General features: G+C 46.4%; 1 protein-coding gene across 1 annotated transcript in view; it reads right to left on the bottom strand.

Moving 5' to 3' along the window:
- The window catches only part of SLC44A4 (solute carrier family 44 member 4), an 82916-nt gene that overhangs the window by 14202 nt on the left and 45381 nt on the right, over positions 1-23333 (bottom strand). The window contains exons 4-10 of the mRNA XM_077286077.1: positions 22527-22605; positions 12345-12444; positions 12146-12262; positions 10827-10887; positions 9351-9468; positions 9043-9126; positions 7789-7901 (exon numbers count right to left, since the gene is read on the bottom strand). Of these exons, the coding sequence (XP_077142192.1) occupies positions 7789-7901; positions 9043-9126; positions 9351-9468; positions 10827-10887; positions 12146-12262; positions 12345-12444; positions 22527-22605 (672 nt within the window). The remainder of the gene's footprint in view (positions 1-7788; positions 7902-9042; positions 9127-9350; positions 9469-10826; positions 10888-12145; positions 12263-12344; positions 12445-22526; positions 22606-23333) is intronic.

The raw sequence follows: 23333 nt of genomic DNA, 5'->3' as shown, positions 1-23333 counted from the left end.
AGCCACGGGGGGGTGAAGCCACCCCCCCTGGGCTGAAGTACCACTCCCCCTCTCCCTGCAGATCGGGTAAAATAGGAGTTAACCCCTTCACCCGATCTGCAGGGACGCGATCATTCCATGACGCCACATAGGCGTCATGGGTCGGATTGGCACGGGTTTTCATGACGCCTACGTGGCGTCATGGGTCGGGAAGGGGTTAAAGGAAATCTGTCACCAGGTTTTGCCATATAATTTGACAGCAGCATAATGTAGGCACAGAGATCCTGATTTCAGCGATGTGTCACTTACTGGGCTGCTTGCTGGACTTTTCATAAAATCACTGGTTTAATCAGCAGGAGATTATTACTAGAGGACTAGTAAACCTTCTGCCAGGTAGTCTAACCCCGCCCCCAACACTGATTGGCAGCTTTCTGTGTATGCACAGGGGTGTGGGCGGGGTTATAAACCGCTCAGCATTCCGAGCGCAGCTAGATCTGCAGAAGATAAAACACTTTTTAATCAAAACTGCAGCAATCAGCCCTTTAAGTGATACATCGCTAGAATCCACATCTCTGCCCCTACATCATGCTGCTGTCAGATGGGAGAGCAAAAACCCGGTGGCAGATTCCTTTTAAATGTTAAAATGAATCCCAAATATCTTTTATGATCTTATTGCGGGCACACTATATGAAATGCAAAAAGCAGGTATATATAAAACTAAAAAAAAACAAAACTGCGCCATATATATATAAAGAATTGTTAATTATCCTGTGCTCATCCTGTACTGATCCTGCATTATAGTCCAGAGCTGCACTCACTATTCTGCTGGTGCAGTCACTGTGTATATACATTACATTACTGATCCTGAGTTACATCCTGTATTATACCCCAGAGCTGCACTCACTATTCTGCTGGTGCCACCACTGTGTACATAACTTACATTACTGATCCTGAGTTACATCGTGTATTATACTCCAGAGCTGCACTCACTATTCTGCTGGTGCAGTCACTGTGTACATACATTACATTACTGATCCTGAGTTACATCCTGTATTATACTCCAGAGCTGCACTCACTATTCTGCTGGTGCAGTCACTGTGTACATATATGACATTACTGATCCTGAGTTACATCCTGTATTATACCCCAGAGCTGCACTCACTATTCTGCTGGTGCAGTCATTGTGTACATACATTACATTACTGATCCTGAGTTACATCCTGTATTATACTCCAGAGCTGCACTCACTATTCTGCTGGCGCAGTCACTGTGTACATACATTACATTACTGATTCTGAGTTACCTCCTATTATACTCCAGAGCTGCACTCACTATTCTGCTGGTGCAGTCACTGTGTATATACATTACATTACTGATCCTGAGTTACATCCTGTATTATACCCCAGAGCTGCACTAACTATTCTGCTGGTGCAGTCACTGTGTACACACATTACATTACTGATCCTAAGTTACATCGTGTATTATACTCCAGAGCTGCACTCACTATTGTGCTGGTGCAGTCACTGTGTACATACATTACATAACTGATCCTGAGTTACATCCTGTATTATACCCCAGAGCTGCACTAACTATTCTGCTGCTGCAGTCACTGTGTACACACATTACATTACTGATCCTAAGTTACATCGTGTATTATACTCCAGAGCTGCACTCACTATTGTGCTGGTGGAGTGTTATGATCCGGTGACCTTGGAGCCGCATGAGACTTTCTCTGGAGTAGGTGGTACCTGTACTGACCGCAAACCCTAAACTGACACCGCAACTAGAAGTAGCCGTGGGGTGTACCTAACACGTCCTAGACACCTCGACACAGCCGGAGGACTAAATACCCCTATAGATGGAAATGGGAATTCTATCTTGCCTCAGAGCAGAACCCCAAAGGATAGGCAGCCCCCCACAAATATTGACTGTGAGTATAAGAGGAAAGACACACTCAGGCAGAAAACAGGATTTAGCAAAAGAGGCACTTCTAGCTAAATAGAAAAGGATAGGACAGAATTCTAAGCGGTCAGTATTAAAACCCTAAAAATATCCACAGCAGATAATACAAAAATTCTACATCTAACTAAAGACACAGAATGTATATCTGCATCTCCAGAGAATCCAGCATGACTGAAAAATCCAAACAAAGTCTAAGCTGGACAAAAACACAATGAATTGCACTGAATTGTAAAGCACACTGCATGTGTGCTGCAGAGACAAAAAAACAGACACTTATCTTAGCTGAATTGACAGCAGGGCATGAGGAGCCAGACAGAGATGCAATCCCTCCAAGAACAATGGACAACTGGCAGGGACTAATGGATCCTGCACACCTAAATACCTAGTAGAGCTGCAATCAGCAGAAACACCTGCCCTGGATTACAACCCAGAGACAACTGCACTACCACCAACAACCACCGGAGGGAGCCCAAGAGCAGAATTCACAACAGTACCCCCCCTTGAAGAGGGGTCACCGAACCCTCACCAGAGCCCCCAGGCCGATCAGGACGAGCCAGATGAAGGGCACGGACCAAATCAGCAGCATGGACATCAGAGGCAAAAACCCAAGAATTATCCTCCTGGCCATAACCCTTCCATTTGACAAGGTACTGAAGCTTCCGCCTCGAAAAACGAGAATCCAAAATCTTCTCAACCACATACTCCAACTCCCCATCAACCAACACAGGGGCAGGAGGATCAACAGAGGGAACAACGGGCACCACATATTTCCTCAATAAAGATCTATGGAAAACATTATGGATGGCAAAAGAGGCCGGAAGGGCCAAACGAAAAGACACCGGATTGATAATCTCAGAAATCCTATAAGGACCAATAAACCGAGGCTTACACTTAGGGGAAGAAACCTTCATAGGAACATGACGGGAAGACAACCAGACCAAATCCCCAACCCAAAGCCGGGAACCAACACACCGACGACGGTTAGCAAAACGCTGAGCCTCCTCCTGAGACAACACCAAATTGTCCACCACATGAGCCCAAATCTGCTGCAACCTGTCAACCACAGAATCCACACCAGGACAATCAGAAGGCTCAACCTGCCCCGAAGAAAAACGAGGATGAAAACCAAAATTACAAAAGAAGGGCGAAACCAAGGTAGCCGAACTAGCCCGATTATTAAGGGCAAACTCGGCCAATGGCAAGAAAGCCACCAAATCATCCTGATCAGCAGACACAAAGCATCTCAAATAAGTTTCCAAAGTCTGATTAGTTCGCTCGGTCTGGCCATTTGTCTGAGGATGAAATGCGGAGGAAAAAGACAAATCAATGCCCAGCCTAGCACAAAAGGCCCGCCAAAACCTAGAAACAAACTGGGAACCTCTGTCAGACACAATATTCTCCGGAATACCATGCAAACGAACCACATGCTGAAAAAACAACGGAACCAAATCAGAAGCGGAAGGCAATTTAGGCAAAGGCACCAAATGAACCATCTTAGAGAACCGGTCACAAACCACCCAGATAACCGACATCCTCTGGGAAACCGGAAGATCTGAAATAAAATCCATAGAAATATGCGTCCAGGGCCTCTCAGGGACCGGCAAAGGCAAAAGCAACCCACTAGCACGGGAACAACAAAGCTTGGCCCGCGCACAAGTCCCACAGGACTGCACAAAAGAACGCACATCACGCGACAAAGAAGGCCACCAAAAGGACCTACCAACCAAATCTCTGGTACCAAAAATACCAGGATGGCCAGCCAACTCAGAACAATGAACCTCAGAAATCACTCTACTAGTCCATCTATCAGGAACAAACAGTTTCCCCACTGGACAGCGGTCAGGTTTGTCAGCCTGAAATTCCTGAAGAACCCATCGTAAATCAGGGGAAATGGCAGAAAGGACCACCCCTTCCTTCAGAATGCCGACTGGTTCAAGGACCTCAGGAGAATCAGGTAAAAAACTCCTAGAGAGGGCATCAGCCTTAATATTCTTAGAACCCGGAAGATACGAGACCACGAAATCAAAACGGGAGAAAAACAGGGACCATCGAGCCTGTCTAGGATTCAGCCGTTTGGCAGACTCGAGGTAAATCAGATTTTTATGATCGGTCAAGACCACAATACGGTGCTTGGCTCCCTCAAGCCAATGTTGCCACTCCTCGAACGCCCACTTCATAGCCAACAACTCCCGATTGCCAACATCATAATTGCGTTCAGCAGGCGAAAACTTACGGGAAAAGGCGGCACATGGTTTCATCAAGGAACCATTAGAATTCCTCTGAGACAAAACGGCCCCTGCCCCAATCTCAGAAGCGTCAACCTCAACCTGAAACGGAAGAGAAACATCCGGCTGACGCAACACCGGGGCAGAAGTAAATCGGCGTTTAAGCTCCTGAAAGGCAGAGACAGCCGCAGAGGACCAATTCGTCACATCAGCGCCTTTCTCCGTCAAATCGGTCAGGGGTTTAACCACACTGGAGAAGTTAGCAATGAAACGGCGATAAAAATTAGCAAAGCGCAAAAATTTCTGAAGGCTCTTCACGGATGTGGGCTGAATCCAATCATGAATGGCCTGAACCTTAACCGGATCCATCTCTATAGATGAGGGAGAAAAAATGAAGCCCAAAAAAGAAACCTTCTGCACTCCAGAGAGACACTTAGACCCCTTCACAAACAAAGCATTATCACGAAGGATCTGAAATACCATCCTGACCTGTTTCACATGAGACTCCCAATCATCGGAAAAAATTAAAATGTCATCCAAATATACAATCATGAATTTATCAAGATAATTCCGGAAGATATCATGCATGAAGGACTGAAAAACAGATGGAGCATTAGAGAGCCCGAATGGCATCACAAGGTATTCAAAATGGCCTTCGGGCGTATTAAACGCAGTTTTCCATTCATCACCCTGCTTAATACGAACAAGATTATTTGCCCCCCGAAGGTCAATCTTAGTAAACCAACTAGCCCCCTTAATCCTAGCAAACAAATCTGAAAGCAAAGGCAAAGGGTATTGAAACTTGACCGTGATCTTATTCAAGAGGCGATAATCAATGCAGGGTCTCAAGGAGCCATCCTTCTTAGCAACAAAAAAAAATCCCGCTCCCAACGGTGAAGAAGATGGCCGAATATGCCCTTTCTCCAAAGACTCCTTAACATAACTCCGCATGGCGGTATGTTCAGGCACAGACAGGTTGAAAAGTCGGCCCTTAGGAAACTTACAGCCTGGAATCAAGTCAATAGCACAATCACAGTCCCTATGCGGTGGAAGGGAACTGGACTTGGGCTCATCGAATACATCCTGAAAATCAGACAAAAACTCTGGAATTTCAGAAGAGGAGGAAGAGGAGATTGACATCAAAGGAACGTCATTATGAACCCCCTGACAACCCCAACTAGTCACAGACATAGACTTCCAATCCAACACCGGATTATGTACCTGCAACCATGGAAAACCCAGCACAATAGCATCATGCAAATTATGCAACACCAGAAAACGACAATCTTCTTGATGGGCTGGCGCCATGCACATGGTCACCTGTGTCCAAAACTGGGGTTTATTTTTAGCCAAAGGTGTAGCATCAATGCCCCTTAAAGGAATAGGGTTCTGCAAAGACTGCAAGGGAAACCCACAACGCCTGGCAAATTCGAAGTCCATTAAGTTCAAAGCAGCGCCTGAATCCACAAACGCCATGACAGAAAATGACGACAATGAGCAGATCAAGGTCACAGATAACAGAAATTTAGGTTGTACAGTACTGATGGTAACCGAACTAGCGATTCTCTTTGTACGCTTAGGGCAGACTGAAATGACATGAGAAGCATCGCCACAATAAAAACACAACCTATTCTGACGTCTGAATCCTTGTTGTTCCGTTCTAGACAGAATCCTATCACACTGCATAGGCTCAGGCATCTGCTCTGAGGACAACGCCACAGCGCGCACAGTTCTGCGCTCCCGCAAGCGCCGATAAATCTGAATGGCCAGAGACATAGAATCACTCAGACCAACAGGCGTGGGAAACCCCACCATAACATCTTTAACAGATTCAGAAAGACCCTTTCTGAAAATTGCCGCCAAAGCATCCTCATTCCATTTAGTCAACACAGACCATTTTCTAAATTTCTGACAATACAATTCTGCCGCTTCTTGACCCTGAGACAGGGCCAACAAGGTCTTCTCCGCTTGATCCACAGAATTTGGTTCATCATATAATAATCCTAGAGCCTGAAAAAAGGCGTCTACATTAAGCAAGGCCGGATTCCCAGATTCCAGAGAAAATGCCCAATCCTGAGGATCGCCACGCAGCAGGGAGATGACAATTTTAACCTGCTGAATGGGATCACCAGAGGAACGAGGTTTCAGAGCAAAAAACAGTTTACAGTTGTTTTTAAAACTCAAAAATTTGGACCTGTCCCCAAAAAACAAATCAGGAGTAGGAATCCTAGGCTCTAAAACCGGAGTCTGAACAATATAATCAGAAATACCCTGTACCCTAGCAGCAAGCTGGTCTACACGAGAAGCTAATCCCTGAACATCCATGCTAGCACAAGACTCCTCAGTCACCCAGAGGAAAAGAGGGAAGGAAAGACAAAACAGGATACAGAAAAACAAATGGCTCAACACCTTTCTTCCCTTTTTCTGAGATGCATTTAACTCATTGTAGGCCAGTTGTACTGTTATGATCCGGTGACCTTGGAGCCGCATGAGACTTTCTCTGGAGTAGGTGGTACCTGTACTGACCGCAAACCCTAAACTGACACCGCAACTAGAAGTAGCCGTGGGGTGTACCCAACACGTCCTAGACACCTCGACACAGCCGGAGGACTAAATACCCCTATAGATGGAAATGGGAATTCTATCTTGCCTCAGAGCAGAACCCCAAAGGATAGGCAGCCCCCCACAAATATTGACTGTGAGTATAAGAGGAAAGACACACACAGGCAGAAAACAGGATTTAGCAAAAGAGGCACTTCTAGCTAAATAGAAAAGGATAGGACAGAATTCTAAGCGGTCAGTATTAAAACCCTAAAAATATCCACAGCAGATAATGCAAAAATTCTACATCTAACTAAAGACATAGAATGTATATCTGCATCTCCAGAGAATCCAGCATGACTGAAAAATCCAAACAAAGTCTAAGCTGGACAAAAACACAATGAATTGCACTGAATTGCACTGCATGTGTGCTGCAGAGACAAAAAACCAGACACTTATCTTAGCTGAATTGACAGCAGGGCATGGGGAGCCAGACAGAGATGCAATCCCTCCAAGAACAATGGACAACTGGCAGGGACTAATGGATCCTGCACACCTAAATACCTAGTAGAGCTGCAAATCAGCAGAAACACCTGCCCTGGATTACAACCCAGAGACAACTGCACTACCACCAACAACCACCGGAGGGAGCCCAAGAGCAGAATTCACAACAGTGGAGTCACTGTGTACATAAATTACATTACTGATCCTGAGTTACATCCTGTATTATACCCCAGAGCTGCACTCACTATTCTGCTGCTGCAGTCACCATGTACATACATTACATTACTGATCCTGTACTGATACTGAGTTACATCCTGTATTATACCCCAGAGCTGCACTCACTATTGTGCTCGTGGAGTCACTGTGTACATAAATTACATTACTGATCCTGAGTTACATCCTGTATTATACCCCAGAGCTGCACTCACTATTGTGCTCGTGGAGTCACTGTGTACATACATTACATTACTGATCCTGAGTTACATCGTGTATTATACCCCAGAGCTGCACTCACTATTCTGCTGGTGGAGACATAGTTATATATTACAGATGGAGCAGTTCTGCTCCTTAGACTCACCGTAACCAATAACCCCTATTACACCAATGATGAGCAGCCACACCAAGATGCCGGCAATGAACCTCAATAGGATGAGGAAGAGGAGGCTCGTCACCATAGCTATAGCCAGAGCTCTGCAATACAAGGAAATGGAAGATTGTAGAGTGTCAGCTCTTCTACCCAGATTACTGATAAATACTTAGTGACCATGTCGCTATACTCTCTATCCGACCCTGCAGCTGTTGCCCCATCACCTCAACACCTTAACACTTTCCATGGTGCCATATATGCCTCGCTCACTCTCTGTTCACACTGACGTTTATATCTCCACCTTCAGCTACCGCCATCTCCTAGTCAGACCACTTACAATGTTCCTAGAGCTACTGCCTCCAATTTACCAATCAAGAGGCTCCCATGTTCCCTGTGTGAATGAAGCGATAGTGAGCGCATGTAACCACTGGCTCATTCACTGTCTATAGGAGAGGTGGTCGCACACGCTCACTACTTCTCCATCCACTGTGTATAGTTGTGGTGGTCGCACATGCTCACTACTTCTCCATCCATTGTGTATAGTAGTGATGGTCGCACATGCTCACTATTTCTCCATCCACTGTGTATAGTATTGGTGGTCGCACACCCTCACTACCGCTCCATCCACTGTGTATGGTATTGGTGGTCGCACACGCTCACTACTTCTCCATCCACTGTGTATGGTATTGGTATTCACACACTCACTTCTTCTCCATCCATTGTGTATAGTAGTGGTGGTCGCACACGCTCACTACTTCTCCATCCACTGTGTATAGTAGTGGTGATCACACACTCACTTCTTCTCCATCCACTGTGTATAGTAGTGGTGGTCACACACTCACTATTTCTCCATCCACTGTGTGTAGTATTGGTGGTCGCACACCCTCACTACCGCTCCATCCACTGTGTATGGTATTGGTGGTCACACACTCACTTCTTCTCCATCCACTGTGTATAGTATTGCTGGTCGCACACCCTCACTACCGCTCCATCCACTGTGTATGGTATTGGTGGTCACACACTCACTACTTCTCCATCCAAGGTCTATAGTAGTGGTGGTCACACACGCTCCCTACGCTCCATCCAGGGTCTATAGTAGTGGTGATCGCACACGCTCACTACCACTTCTGTCACTCAGGGAGATTTGGGTCCCCCTGTGATTGGTGTGTTGGTCTCAGCAGAAGGACCCCCAGAGATCATGAATGGATAGATAAGGGAATATCCCACACACCCCATATGACTTACATGAGGATCCAAGACCATGACTTGGCAAAGTCCTGAAATATTTTCTTTCCCAGGTTCTGGAAGTTGAATGAATCAAATATTTGGCTAAGAAATAAAAAGGTGGAGAGAAAGGAGTTAGAAACCGCAGTACAGGGAGGAGAATCAAGTCACCTGAAAAACTCAGGTAAGAGGCAAAGAATTAACGACAGATTGCCAGATGGTGGATTCGGCAGAGACAGAAAACATGGAGTTGTGGACCTGATGGAGGATTGTAAAGACTGAAACAAGTCAAAGTACCTAGAAGTAAAAAGGGGGACGCCAAAACTTACTTGGTTGCATTGAGTATAGAATCTCTGGATTCGTTCCCGGTCAAATTCTTTCCTCCATATATGATTGAGAAGTTAGGAGGAATGGAGAAATTCGTGCTGGGGAAACACCTGTTAAACACTGAAAGAGAGAGACCTGTTCACAAACACATCGGTCTTCGGAGTGGAAACACCCCATGATGGATAGATCGTAACGGATCAGGCGAGTGTGTGAAGTGCCCTTCATAACAGGCCGGTGCCGACTGATACACAGCCAGCACCTGTCTAACAGCAGCGATCAAAGCTAGCTCCGATCATTGCCGTTAACCCCTAAAATGGTGCTGTCAATCGCTTACAGCTACAATTAAGCTGTGCAAACCGGGCCTGATGTTCGTCCCCATCGCGGTCCTCCCCTCCCCACAATGTGATCGCCTGTTGAAGATCCCTCACCGCGGCCATGTTGGTACTCAAAAAGATAAAAATGTAAATCAACAGTCTTTCCCCAGTTAAAAAAAAAAAAATGTAAAAGATTGAAAAAAAAATAAAAAATGGTACTGTCGCATCCATAAAGGGCCGATCTATCAAAATATAAAATTGTTTAACCTGTATGGTGACATTGTTAGGCAAAAAAAAAAAAAAAAGAATGTCAAAAATTACCTTTAATTAGTCAAAGCTCCTCTGCAAAAACAATAGTAAAAAAAATGATCAAAATGTCAAATGTACCCAAAATGATACCATTAAAATCTACAGCTCATCATTCATTGATGGAAGGTAAAAAATGTACGGGTCTCAGAAAACATCAGTACAAAGCAATTTGCCCCATACTCAGGGTTTGAAACACAATTTTTAACTTTTTTATAAAAAAAAAAAAAAAAAGAAAAACAGGGTGAAAATCTATCAGCACCATTAGCAGCTCCTGACACAGCTTGTCAACTAAATGTGCATCGAATGACATCACACTTGGCGCAGTGATGTCACTAATAGCCCATTAGCCCAGGAATATTACCCAGTGAATGGCCTCATAAGAGGCAGATTATCCTTTTAAATTCCATAATACAGTATGTGATTTTCTGAAATAAAGATCCTCGTACATCAAAGAGATAAAAAAAAATCCCAAGTATCCACCACTAGGGGGAGTGCGTGAGAATATTGCATATACTGTACTGCTTCCAGGTTGAAATCAGTAATAACACTGTATGCAGAGAGCTCCCCCTAGTGGTGGCTGTAGGTAGTCAGAATGTCATGTTTAAAGGGAACCTGTCATGTATAAAAAAACACAGCAATTTACCTGCAGATATGGGGTTAATCTACAAGTTAATAATGTTCTGAAGCGATGTGGCCGCTGAAGTATGGGGCCTCTCTCTCTAACATTCCTGTAGGAGCCACAGAGTCTCTTTCTATGGTATATTCCCAAAACATAAATTAGTAAGTGCCGCCTATTTAGGATGGTTCTTCAAGTTTTGTTAGCTCAGGAAAAAGTGGGGGTTTACCATTACTCACATGGATCGCTCTTAATCAGAAACGCAGGACACAGCTCCTCGGCCACGATATCATACACAGACTGAGGAAAAATAGAAAACGTAATTACATGTAATATTAGGTCACTGTACATATACATTATTTATCCTGAGTATTACACTCCAGAGCTGCACTCACTATTCTGCTGGTGCAGTCACTGTGTACATACACTACATTACTGATCCTGAGTTATGTCCTGTATTATACTCCAGAGCTGCACTCACTATTCTGCTGGTGCAGTCACTGTGTACATACGTTACATTACTGATCCTGAGTTACATCCTGTATTATACCCCAGAGCTGCACTCACTATTCTGCCGGTGTAGTCACTGTGTACATACATTACATTACTGATCCTGAGTTACCTCCTGTATTATACTCCAGAGCTGCACTCACTATTCTGCTGGTGCAGTCACTGTGTACATACATTACATTACTGATCCTGAGTTACCTCCTGTATTATACTCCAGAGCTGCACTCACTATTCTGCTGGTGCAGTCACTGTGTACATACATTACATTACTGATCCTGAGTTACCTCCTGTATTATACTCCAGAGCTGCACTCACTATTCTGCTGGTGCAGTCACTGTGTACATACATTACATTACTGATCCTGAGTTACATCCTGTATTATACTACAGAGCTGCACTCACTATTCTGCTGGTGCAGTCACTGTGTACATACATTACATTACTGATCCTGAGTTACATCCTGTATTATACCCCAGAGCTGCACTCACTATTCTGCTGGTGCAGTCACTGTGTACATACATTACTGATCCTGAGTTACATCCTGTATTATACTCCAGAGCTGCACTCACTATTCTGCTGGTGCAGTCACTGTGTACATACATTACATTACTGATCCTGAGTTACCTCCTGTATTATACTACAGAGCTGCACTCACTATTCTGCTGGTGCAGTCACTGTGTACATACATTACATTACTAATCTTTAGTTACATCCTGTATTATACTCCAGAGCTGCACTCACTATTCTGATCCACCACAGATCACTGATGATCACTGGAGGTCCTAGAACTGGACACATGGTGCTCGGCTTACTGTTGGGGTTCCTCCTATCAAAATGGGGGTGTCCAAAGTGGAAAATTCCTATAAATAGGTAGATCCCCATGTCCGCATGTGTAACGATCCAATATGGCGGCAGCCTAGACTCTCTCTCTGTGCTTTGCTAGTATCCCAGCGATCCATCCCCTGTAATTACCTCCCGTATCATACAGAATATACTTATTACATCATACGTATGTTTCTATGAACCATTTATGTCCTCCGCATACTGACCAGTTGTGTGGTGGTCAGATTAATGCTGGGCTGACAATACTCCTGGATGAAGGCATCTTTAGGGGCGGCCCAGAAAGACGTGCCTCTGAAATCCTGCGGGCATTCCTTCACACAGACCTGAAATGTAGGGAGCAGGCAGGGAAGGGTTAAAGATGGCAGGATATGAGGGGTATGGGAGGACCGTGGTCAGGGACAGTACCTGGGTGGTGGGGCACTGTAACCCATTCATGGCTGACGCCAGGATGCTGGTGCCCGTGATGCACTTCAGCAGGTCATAGTACAGCAGGTAGGGCTTGTCCCTGCGCGGAGAGAAAGACATGAGAAGACGCAGAGCACACACCCTCCAAGAGAGAAGCCGAGGTGTAAAGCATGGATCGTCTGGAGACATACAACAGTGATGGGCACAGGTTTGTCTGTGCACAGTAGTCGCCAAAAGTCCTCAATTTACCAGGAGGGAAACAGACTGTAAGACGCCAGGATTTATGTAAAACTGCCCAAGACTGGGTGGTCCGGCTCAGGGTCGCGCTGCTCCCTGGGGGTGGGATTTATACTCACTGCATACATAGCCACTAGGGGGAGCCTACTACAGACAGCCACTAGGGGGAGCTCAACCATACATAGCTACTAGGGGGAACTCACTCTGCATACATAGCCACTTGGGGGAGCTCACTACATACATAGCCTCTAGGGGGAGCTCACTGCATACATAGCCTCTAGGGGGAGCTCACTGCATACACCACCAACACCACCAGTAGGGGGAGCTCACTGTACACACATCCACTAGGGGAGCTCACTGCATACATAGCCACTAGGGGGGAGCTCACTCTGCATACATAGCCACTTGGAGGAGCTCACTACATACATAGCCACTAGGGGGAGCTCACTGTATACACCACCACTAGGGAGAGCTCACTGTACACACATCCACTAGGGGGAGCTCACTACACACACATCCACTAGGGGGAGCTCACTACATACATAGCCTCTAGGGGGAGCTCACTGTATACACCACCACTAGGGGGAGCTCACTGAACACACATCCACTAGGGAGAGCTCACTGTACACACATCCACTAGGGGAGCTCACTGCATACATAGCCTCTAGGGGGAGCTCACTCTGCATACATAGCCACTTGGGGGAGCTCACTACATACATAGCCACTAGAGGGAGCTCACTACATACATAGCCACTAGGGGGAGCTCACTGTATACACCACCACTAGGGAGAGCTCACTGTACACACATCCACTAGGGGGAGCTCAATACACACACATCCACTAGGGGGAGCTCACTACACACACATCCACTAGGGGGAGCTCACTACATACATAGCCTCTAGGGGGAGCTCACTGTATACACCACCACTAGGGAGAGCTCACTGTACACACATCCACTAGGGAGAGCTCACTGTACACACATCCACTAGGGGAGCTCAATGCATACATACCCACTAGGGGGAGCTCACTACATACATAGCCTCTAGGGGGAGCTCACTGTACACACATCCACTAGGGGAGCTCAATGCATACATACCCACTAGGGGGAGCTCACTACATACATAGCCTCTAGGGGGAGCTCACTACATGCATAGCCTCTAGGGGAGCTCACTACATACACAGCCACTAGGGGGAGCTCACTACATACATAGCCTCTAGGGGGAGCTCACTACATACACAGCCACTAGGGGAGCTCACTACATACATAGCCTCTAGGGGGAGCTCACTACATGTATAGCCTCTAGGGGAGCTCACTACATACAAAGCCTCTAGGGGGAGCTCACTACATGCATAGCCTCTAGGGGAGCTCACTACACACACATCCACTAAGGGGAGCTCACTCTGCATACATAGCCACTTGGGGGATCTCACTACATACATAGCCTCTAGGGGGAGCTCACTACATACATAGCCTCTAGGGGGAGCTCACTGTATACACCACCAGTAGGGGGAGTGTTATGGTTCCCAATGGCAGGGGAACATCAGAAACATAGAAAAACGGACAAGCTCTCGGGTGATGGAAACTGGAGCTGACCGCGATGCTAAACCTATACACACAACTAATAGTAGCCAGGGAACGTGCCTACGTTTTCGCTAGACGTCTCGCACCAGCCGGAGGACTAAGTACCCCTAATAGATGAAACACAGTCCTGGCTTGCCTCCAGAGGAAAATTCCCCACAGGAGATAGTAGCCCACCACATATAATAACGGTGAGTTAAGGTGAAAAGACAAACGTAGTATGAAAACAGATTTAGCACAGCGAGGCCCACTAACTAGATAGCAGAAGGATACAATAGTGGACTTCGCAGTCAGCTACAAAACCCTATCAAAAACCATCCTGAAATTACCTTAAACTCATGTGCCAACTCATGGCACCGGAGTGGCAATTTCAGCCCACAAGAGCTTCCAGCTGCAGAGAATCACATAACTGCAAACTGGACAAAACATACAAAAATAGACTAAGGACAGAAATGTCCAACTTAGCTGGTCAGCAGACTGGGAGCAGGTACATGCAACAGAAAGACTCTGGTTACATTGATGGCCGGCATTGGAATGACTGAGGAACAAGGCTAAATAGGAAACTCCCACATCCTGATAGAAACAGGTGAAAAGCTCACAAGACACCAGTACCACAAGCGACCACTGGGGGAGCCAAATAACCGAATCACAACAGTACCCCCCCTTAAGGAGGGGGCACCGAACCCTCACAAGAACCACCAGGGCGATCTGGATGAGCCCTATGAAAGGCACGAACCAAATCAGAGGCATGAACATCTGAAGCTGAAACCCAAGAATTATCCTCCTGACCGTAGCCCTTCCACTTAACCAGATATTGAAGTCTCCGTCTGGAAACACGGGAGTCCAAGATTTTCTCCACCACGTACTCCAACTCACCCTCAACCAGCACAGGAGCAGGAGGCTCAACAGAAGGCACAACTGGCACCTCATACCTCCGCAATAACGACCGATGGAAAACATTATGGATAGCAAAGGATGCTGGGAGGTCCAAACGAAAAGACACAGGGTTAAGAATTTCCAAAATCCTATAAGGACCGATGAACCGAGGCTTAAACTTAGGAGAAGAGACCCTCATAGGGACAAAACGGGAAGACAACCACACCAAGTCCCCAACACGAAGACGAGGACCAACACGACGATGGCGATTAGCAAAATGCTGAGTCCTCTCCTGGGACAACTTTAAATTGTCCACCACCTGACCCCAAATACGATGCAACCTGTCCACCATAGTATCCACTCCAGGACAATCCGAAGATTCCACCTGACCAGATGAAAAACGAGGATGGAACCCCGAATTGCAAAAGAAAGGGGAAACCAAAGTGGCAGAACTGGCCCGATTATTAAGGGCAAACTCTGCCAACGGCAAAAAGGTGACCCAGTCATCCTGATCAGCAGACACAAAACACCTCAAATAAGTCTCCAAGGTCTGATTAGTACGCTCCATCTGGCCATTCGTCTGAGGATGAAATGCAGATGAAAAAGACAAATCAATGCCCATCCTGGCACAAAACGCCCGCCAAAATCTGGACACAAACTGAGATCCCCTGTCAGAAACTATATTCTCCGGGATACCATGCAACCGAACCACATTCTGAAAAAACAGAGGCACCAACTCAGATGAGGAAGGCAACTTGGGCAAAGGTACCAAATGAACCATCTTAGAAAAACGGTCACACACCACCCAGATGACAGACATTTTCTGAGAAACAGGGAGATCAGAAATAAAATCCATAGAGATGTGTGTCCAAGGCCTCTTAGGAATAGGCAAGGACAACAACAATCCACTAGCCCGAGAACAACAAGGCTTGGCCCGAGCACAAACATCACAAGACTGCACAAAAGTACGCACGTCCCGAGACAGGGAAGGCCACCAGAAGGACCTAGCCACCAAATCCCTGGTACCAAAAATTCCCGGATGACCAGCCAACGCAGAAGAATGAACCTCCGAGATGACTCTACTGGTCCACTCATCCGGCACAAACAATCTACCAGGCGGACAACGATCAGGCCGATCCGCCTGAAACTCTTGTAAAGCACGTCGCAGGTCAGGGGAGACAGCAGACAATATCACCCCATCCTTAAGGATACCCGTAGGTTTGGAATCACCAGGGAAATCAGGTTCAAAACTCCTAGAAAGGGCATCAGCCTTCACATTTTTAGAACCTGGCAGATACGAGACCACAAAATTAAACCGAGAGAAAAACAACGACCAGCGCGCCTGTCTAGGATTCAGACGTCTGGCCGACTCAAGATAAATCAAATTCTTGTGATCAGTCAAGACCACCACCTGATGTCTAGCACCCTCAAGCCAATGACGCCACTCCTCGAATGCCCATTTCATCGCCAAAAGCTCCCGATTACCAACATCATAGTTTCGCTCGGCGGGCGAAAATTTTCGAGAAAAGAACGCACAAGGTCTCATCACTGAACCATCTGAACTTTTCTGTGACAAAACCGCCCCCGCTCCAATCTCGGAAGCATCAACTTCCACCTGAAAAGGAAGTGAAACATCAGGCTGGCGCAACACAGGGGCAGAAGAAAAGCGGCGCTTAAGCTCTCGAAAGGCCTCCAGAGCAGCAGGAGACCAATCGGCAACATCAGCACCTTTTTTAGTCAAATCAGTCAAAGGCTTGACCACGCTAGAAAAACCAGTTATGAATCGACGATAAAAATTAGCAAAGCCCAAAAATTTCTGAAGGCTCTTAAGAGAAGTCGGCTGCGTCCAGTCACAAATTGCCCGAACCTTAACAGGATCCATCTCAATAGAAGAAGGGGAAAAAATGTACCCCAGAAAATAAATCTTCTGAACCCCAAAAACACACTTTGCACCCTTTACAAACAGAGAATTGGTCCGCAAAACCTGAAAAACCTTCCTAACCTGTTGAACATGAGACTCCCAGTCATCCGAAAAAATCAAAACATCATCCAGATACACAACCATGAATTTATCCAGATATTCACGGAAAATATTGTGCATAAAAGACTGAAAGACCGAAGGGGCATTTGACAAACCAAAAGGCATTACCAAATACTCAAAATGGCCCTCGGGCGTATTAAATGCGGTTTTCCACTCATCCCCCTGCTTAATTCGCACCAAATTATACGCACCGCGAAGATCAATCTTAGAGAACCACTTAGCTCCCTTAATGCGAGCAAATAAATCTGTCAGCAATGGCAAAGGATACTGATATTTGACTGTGATCTTATTTAAGAGTCTATAATCAATACAAGGTCTCAAAGAACCATCTCTTTTGGCTACAAAAAAGAACCCTGCTCCTAAAGGAGACGAAGAAGGACGAATATGTCCTTTTTCCAAGGACTCCCTAATATACTCTCGCATAGCAGCATGTTCAGGTACAGACAGATTGAATAAACGACCCTTAGGAAATTTACTGCCAGGAATCAGATCTATGGCGCAATCACAATCTCTGTGAGGGGGAAGAGAATTAAGAGTAGACTCCTCAAAAACATCACAATAATCAGACAAAAAAGCCGGGATCTCAGAAGGAATAGATGAAGCAATGGAAACCAAAGGAGCGCCCCCATGAATTCCCTGACATCCCCAGCTTAGTACAGACATAGTTTTCCAGTCAAGGACTGGGTTATGGGTTTGCAACCATGGCAATCCCAGCACTAATACATCATGTAGATTAAACAACACAAGGAAGCGAATCACCTCCTGATGGTCTGGAGTCATACGCATAGTCACTTGTGTCCAGTATTGTGGTTTATTACTAGCCAATGGCGTAGAATCAATACCCTTTAAAGGTATAGGGACTTCCAGAGGCTCTAGATCAAACCCACAGCGCCTGGCAAAGGACCAATCCATAAGACTCAAAGCGGCACCAGAATCCACATAAGCATCCGCGACAATAGAAGATAACGAACAAATTAAAGTCACAGACAAAATAAACTTGGACTGCAAAGTGCCAATAGCAGAGGATTTAGCAACTTTGTTTGTTCGTTTTGAGCATGCTGATATAACATGAGTTGAATTCCCACAATAGAAGCACAACCCATTTTTGCGCCTATAATTCTGTCGTTCGCTTCTGGACAGAAAACTATCACATTGCATACTCTCTGGTGCCTTCTCAGAAGACACCGCCAAATGGTGCACAGGTTTGCGTTCCCGTAAACGCCGATCAATCTGAATAGCCATTGTCATGGACTCATTCAGACCCGTAGGCGTAGGAAACCCCACCATGACGTCTTTTACGGCATCAGAGAGACCTTCTCTGAAACTTGCCGCCAGAGCGCACTCATTCCACTGAGTAAGCACAGACCATTTTCGAAATTTTTGGCAATATATTTTGGCCTCATCTTGCCCCTGAGAGAGGGCTATCAAGGCCTTTTCAGCCTGTATCTCTAAATTAGGTTCCTCATAAAGCAACCCTAAGGCCAGAAAAAACGCATCCACATTGAGCAACGCAGGATCCCCTGGCGCCAATGAAAATGCCCAATTTTGAGGGTCACCCCGCAATAATGAAATCACTATTTTAACCTGCTGTGCAGGATCTCCAGCAGAGTGAGATCTCAGAGAAAGAAACAATTTACAATTGTATTTAAAATTCAGAAAACAAGATCGATCTCCGGAGAAAAACTCTGGTAAAGGAATTTTAGGTTCAGACCGAGGAGCATGTATAACAAAATCTTGTATATTCTGAACTTTAGCAGCAAGATTATTCAAATTTGTAGCCAGACTCTGGAGATCCATATTTCAACAGATAAAATCTGAGCCATTCAGGGGTTAAGAGGAGAGGAAAGCAGGAGACTGCAATTAGAGCTGGAGTGCAACTTCAGAGAAAAAAAAAAAAAAAAAATTCCACACAGTTCCTTTTTCTCTCCTGCTTCAGCCCATAGATTAAACATGTAGGCCGGCCATACTGTTATGGTTCCCAATGGCAGGGGAACATCAGAAACATAGAAAAACGGACAAGCTCTCGGGTGATGGAAACTGGAGCTGACCGCGATGCTAAACCTATACACACAACTAATAGTAGCCAGGGAACGTGCCTACGTTTTCGCTAGACGTCTCGCACCAGCCGGAGGACTAACTACCCCTAATAGATGAAACACAGTCCTGGCTTGCCTCCAGAGGAAAATTCCCCACAGGATATAGTAGCCCCCCACATATAATAACGGTGAGTTAAGGTGAAAAGACAAACGTAGTATGAAAACAGATTTAGCACAGCGAGGCCCACTAACTAGATAGCAGAAGGATACAATAGTGGACTTCGCAGTCAGCTACAAAACCCTATCAAAAACCATCCTGAAATTACCTTAAACTCATGTGCCAACTCATGGCACCGGAGTGGCAATTTCAGCCCACAAGAGCTTCCAGCTGCAGAGAATCACATAACTGCAAACTGGACAAAACATACAAAAATAGACTAAGGACAGAAATGTCCAACTTAGCTGGTCAGCAGACTGGGAGCAGGTACATGCAACAGAAAGACTCTGGTTACATTGATGGCCGGCATTGGAATGACTGAGGAACAAGGCTAAATAGGAAACTCCCACATCCTGATAGAAACAGGTGAAAAGCTCACAAGACACCAGTACCACAAGCGACCACTGGGGGAGCCAAATAACCGAATCACAACAGGGGAGCTCACTACATACATAGCCTCTAGGGGGAGCTCACTGTATACACCACCACTAGGGGGAGCTCACTGCATACATAGCCTCTAGGGGGAGCTCACTACATGCATAGCCTCTAGGGGAGCTCACTACACACACATCCACTAGGGGGAGCTCACTCTGCATACATAGCCACTTGGGGGATCTCACTACATACATAGCCTCTAGGGGGAGCTCACTGCATACATATCCACTAGGGGGAGCTCACTGCATACATAGCCTCTAGGGGGAACTCACTGTATACACCACCAGTAGAGGGAGCTCACTACATACATAGCCTCTAGGGGGAGCTCACTGTATACACCACCAGTAGGGGGAGCTCACTGTACACACATCCACTAGGGGAGCTCACTGCATACATAGCCACTAGGGGAGCTCACTACATACATACCCACTAGGGGGAGCTCACTGTATACACCACCAGTAGGGGGAGCTCACTGTACACACATCCACTAGGGGAGCTCACTGCATACATACCCACTAGGGGAACTCACTACATACATACCCACTAGGGGGAGCTCACTACATACATACCCACTAGGGGGAGCTCACTGCATACATAGCCTCTAGGGGGAGCTCACTACATGCATAGCCTCTAGGGGAGCTCACTACACACACATCCACTAGGGGGAGCTCACTCTGCATACATAGCCACTTGGGGGATCTCACTACATACATAGCCTCTAGGGGGAGCTCACTGCATACATATCCACTAGGGGGAGCTCACTGCATACATAGCCTCTAGGGGGAACTCACTGTATACACCACCAGTAGAGGGAGCTCACTACATAGATAGCCTCTAGGGGGAGCTCACTGCATACATAGCCACTAGGGGGAGCTCACTGCATACATAGCCTCTAGGGGGAGCTCACTGCATACACAGCCACTAGGGGGAGCTCACTACATACATAGCCTCTAGGGGGAGCTCAGTGTATACACCACCAGTAGGGGGAGCTCACTGTACACACATCCACTAGGGGAGCTCACTGCATACATAGCCACTAGGGGAGCTCACTACATACATACCCACTAGGGGGAGCTCACTGTATACACCACCAGTAGGGGGAGCTCACTGTACACACATCCACTAGGGGAGCTCACTGCATACATACCCACTAGGGGAGCTCACTACATACATACCCACTAGGGGGAGCTCACTACATACATAGCCTCTAGGGGGAGCTCACTACATGCATAGCCTCTAGGGGAGCTCACTAGACACACATCCACTAGGGGGAGCTCACTCTGCATACATAGCCACTTGGGGGATCTCACTACATACATAGCCTCTAGGGGGAGATCACTGCATACATAGCATCTAGGGGGAGCTCACTACATACATAGCCTCTAGGGGGAGCTCACTACATACATAGCCTCTAGGGGGAGCTCACTGTATACACCACCAGTAGGGGGAGCTCACTACATACATAGCCTCTAGGGGGAGCTCACTGCATACATAGCCACTAGGGGGAGCTCACTGCATACATAGCCTCTAGGGGGAGCTCACTGCATACATAGCCTCTAGGGGGAGCTCACTGCATACATAGCCTCTAGGGGGAGCTCACTGTATACACCACCAGTAGGGGGAGCTCACTGTACACACATCCACTAGGGGAGCTCACTGCATACATACCCACTAGGGGAGCTCACTACATACATACCCACTAGGGGGAGCTCACTACATACATAGCCCCTAGGGGGAGCTCACTGTATACACCACCACTAGGGAGAGCTCACTGTACACACATCCACTAGGGGAGCTCAATGCATACATACCCACTAGGGGGAGCTCACTACATACATATCCACTAGGGGGAGCTCACTACATACATAGCCTCTAGGGGGAGCTCACTACATACATAGCCACTAGAGGGAGCTCACTACATACATAGCCTCTAGGGGGAGCTCACTGTATACACCACCACTAGGGGGAGCTCACTGTACACACATCCACTAGGGGAGCTCAATGCATACATACCCACTAGGGGGAGCTCACTACAAACATATCCACTAGGGGGAGCTCACTACATACATAGCCTCTAGGGGGAGCTCACTACATACATAGCCACTAGAGGGAGCTCACTACATACATAGCCTCTAGAGGGAGCTCACTGTACACACATCCACTAGGGGAGCTCACTGCATACATACCCACTAGGGGGAGCTCACTACATACATAGCCTCTAGGGGAGCTTACTACATACATAGCCACTAGGGGGAGCTCACAACATACATAGCAACTAGAGGGAGCTCACTACAGACATAGCCACTAGGGGGAGCTCACGGCATACACATCCACTAGCAGGAGCTCACTACATACATAGCAACTAGGAGGAGCTCACTGCATACATATAGCTGCAGCTTCCAGTGAATTCAGTGAAAGCAATAGAAATACTTAGGTAGCCTGCGCCCCTAATGGTAGCTGCCTACAGCTTTTCCAGCAGATCTACTTGCTCAGCAGGAAATATACATCCTGTTTTGTGAAATTTTAGGGGACTAGAAACACATTTTTTAGGTACAGATTACATCAGTCACAAAAAATGCTTTTGGATGCATAGGTCATTGGAGGCTGGCGGCTTTCGGGCTTCCTGATTAATGGTCTATTCAGAGTTGCTGGTTAGATGAGACCAACTTTTAGGAGATACATACACAGGCTCAGACCTGATGACTGGCAGTTAGCAGACAGGCTTTTCTACACGTTTTACCTGCATAGAGATTATACTTACTGGTTTTCCCCAACCCCGCAGTACATTCCAGTAGAATTTCGGGGATAAATGACCTGGCGAGGATCTCCATACGCCCAGGCTAGAGGATAAGAGGACACAACAGACAGTTAATAACTGGAAGCAGAAATGCTACTATTACTGGTGATTTACTGAAGAAATCAAGGTTGTAGAGCAATGGTGACTTTGTGGGAACCACTGAGCTTGGTTTTACTAAAAGGAAAGAACTGGCAAAGATTGTAAGCCCAAGCCTCAATATGGTTTCCTCACAAGCCCAATAATGACTCCAACCATTGTGGATTCAATAAAAAAGTTTCCAACCAACCCTACAACTACCTCAAAAACGAGCACAGCACCCAGGCAGGACACACTGACCACTTTACCCACCACCAAGCCATATATAAGGCTTCCTGCCTCTGAAAAAAAAAAAAACAACTGTTGGGTCTGTTGGGTCCTTCATTATCTTCATGAGTGTTGTCCTCTACACAGATGAGCAATGTCTATCCAAATCATAGCATAGCTGGAGGCATCTTGGCCAGTTCCAATGTCCAGGAGGCTCTAAGGATTGGGGGAGACCTCCTAGACTCCTGGAAATGTTGACAAATCCCCAAGGCCCCGAGAAGAGTGCTCAACGTCTCTGAGAAACCTGAGGCAGCTATATTCATTTGTGGAATGAGAAGAAATCGGGACATGTTACAGATGTGTGACTCCAGAAGGGTGGTGGTATTGACTAAAAATGTTCACACCATTCATCTAATGGTTGGAGGGGTTGGCAAGTTCAGCCATAAGGTGCATTGGTGCCTGATGAGA

The sequence above is a fragment of the Ranitomeya variabilis genome, chromosome 2, assembly GCF_051348905.1.
Source record: "Ranitomeya variabilis isolate aRanVar5 chromosome 2, aRanVar5.hap1, whole genome shotgun sequence".
Lineage (NCBI taxonomy): Eukaryota > Metazoa > Chordata > Amphibia > Anura > Dendrobatidae > Ranitomeya > Ranitomeya variabilis.
This window is presented reverse-complemented; position numbering and strand designations above follow the sequence as displayed.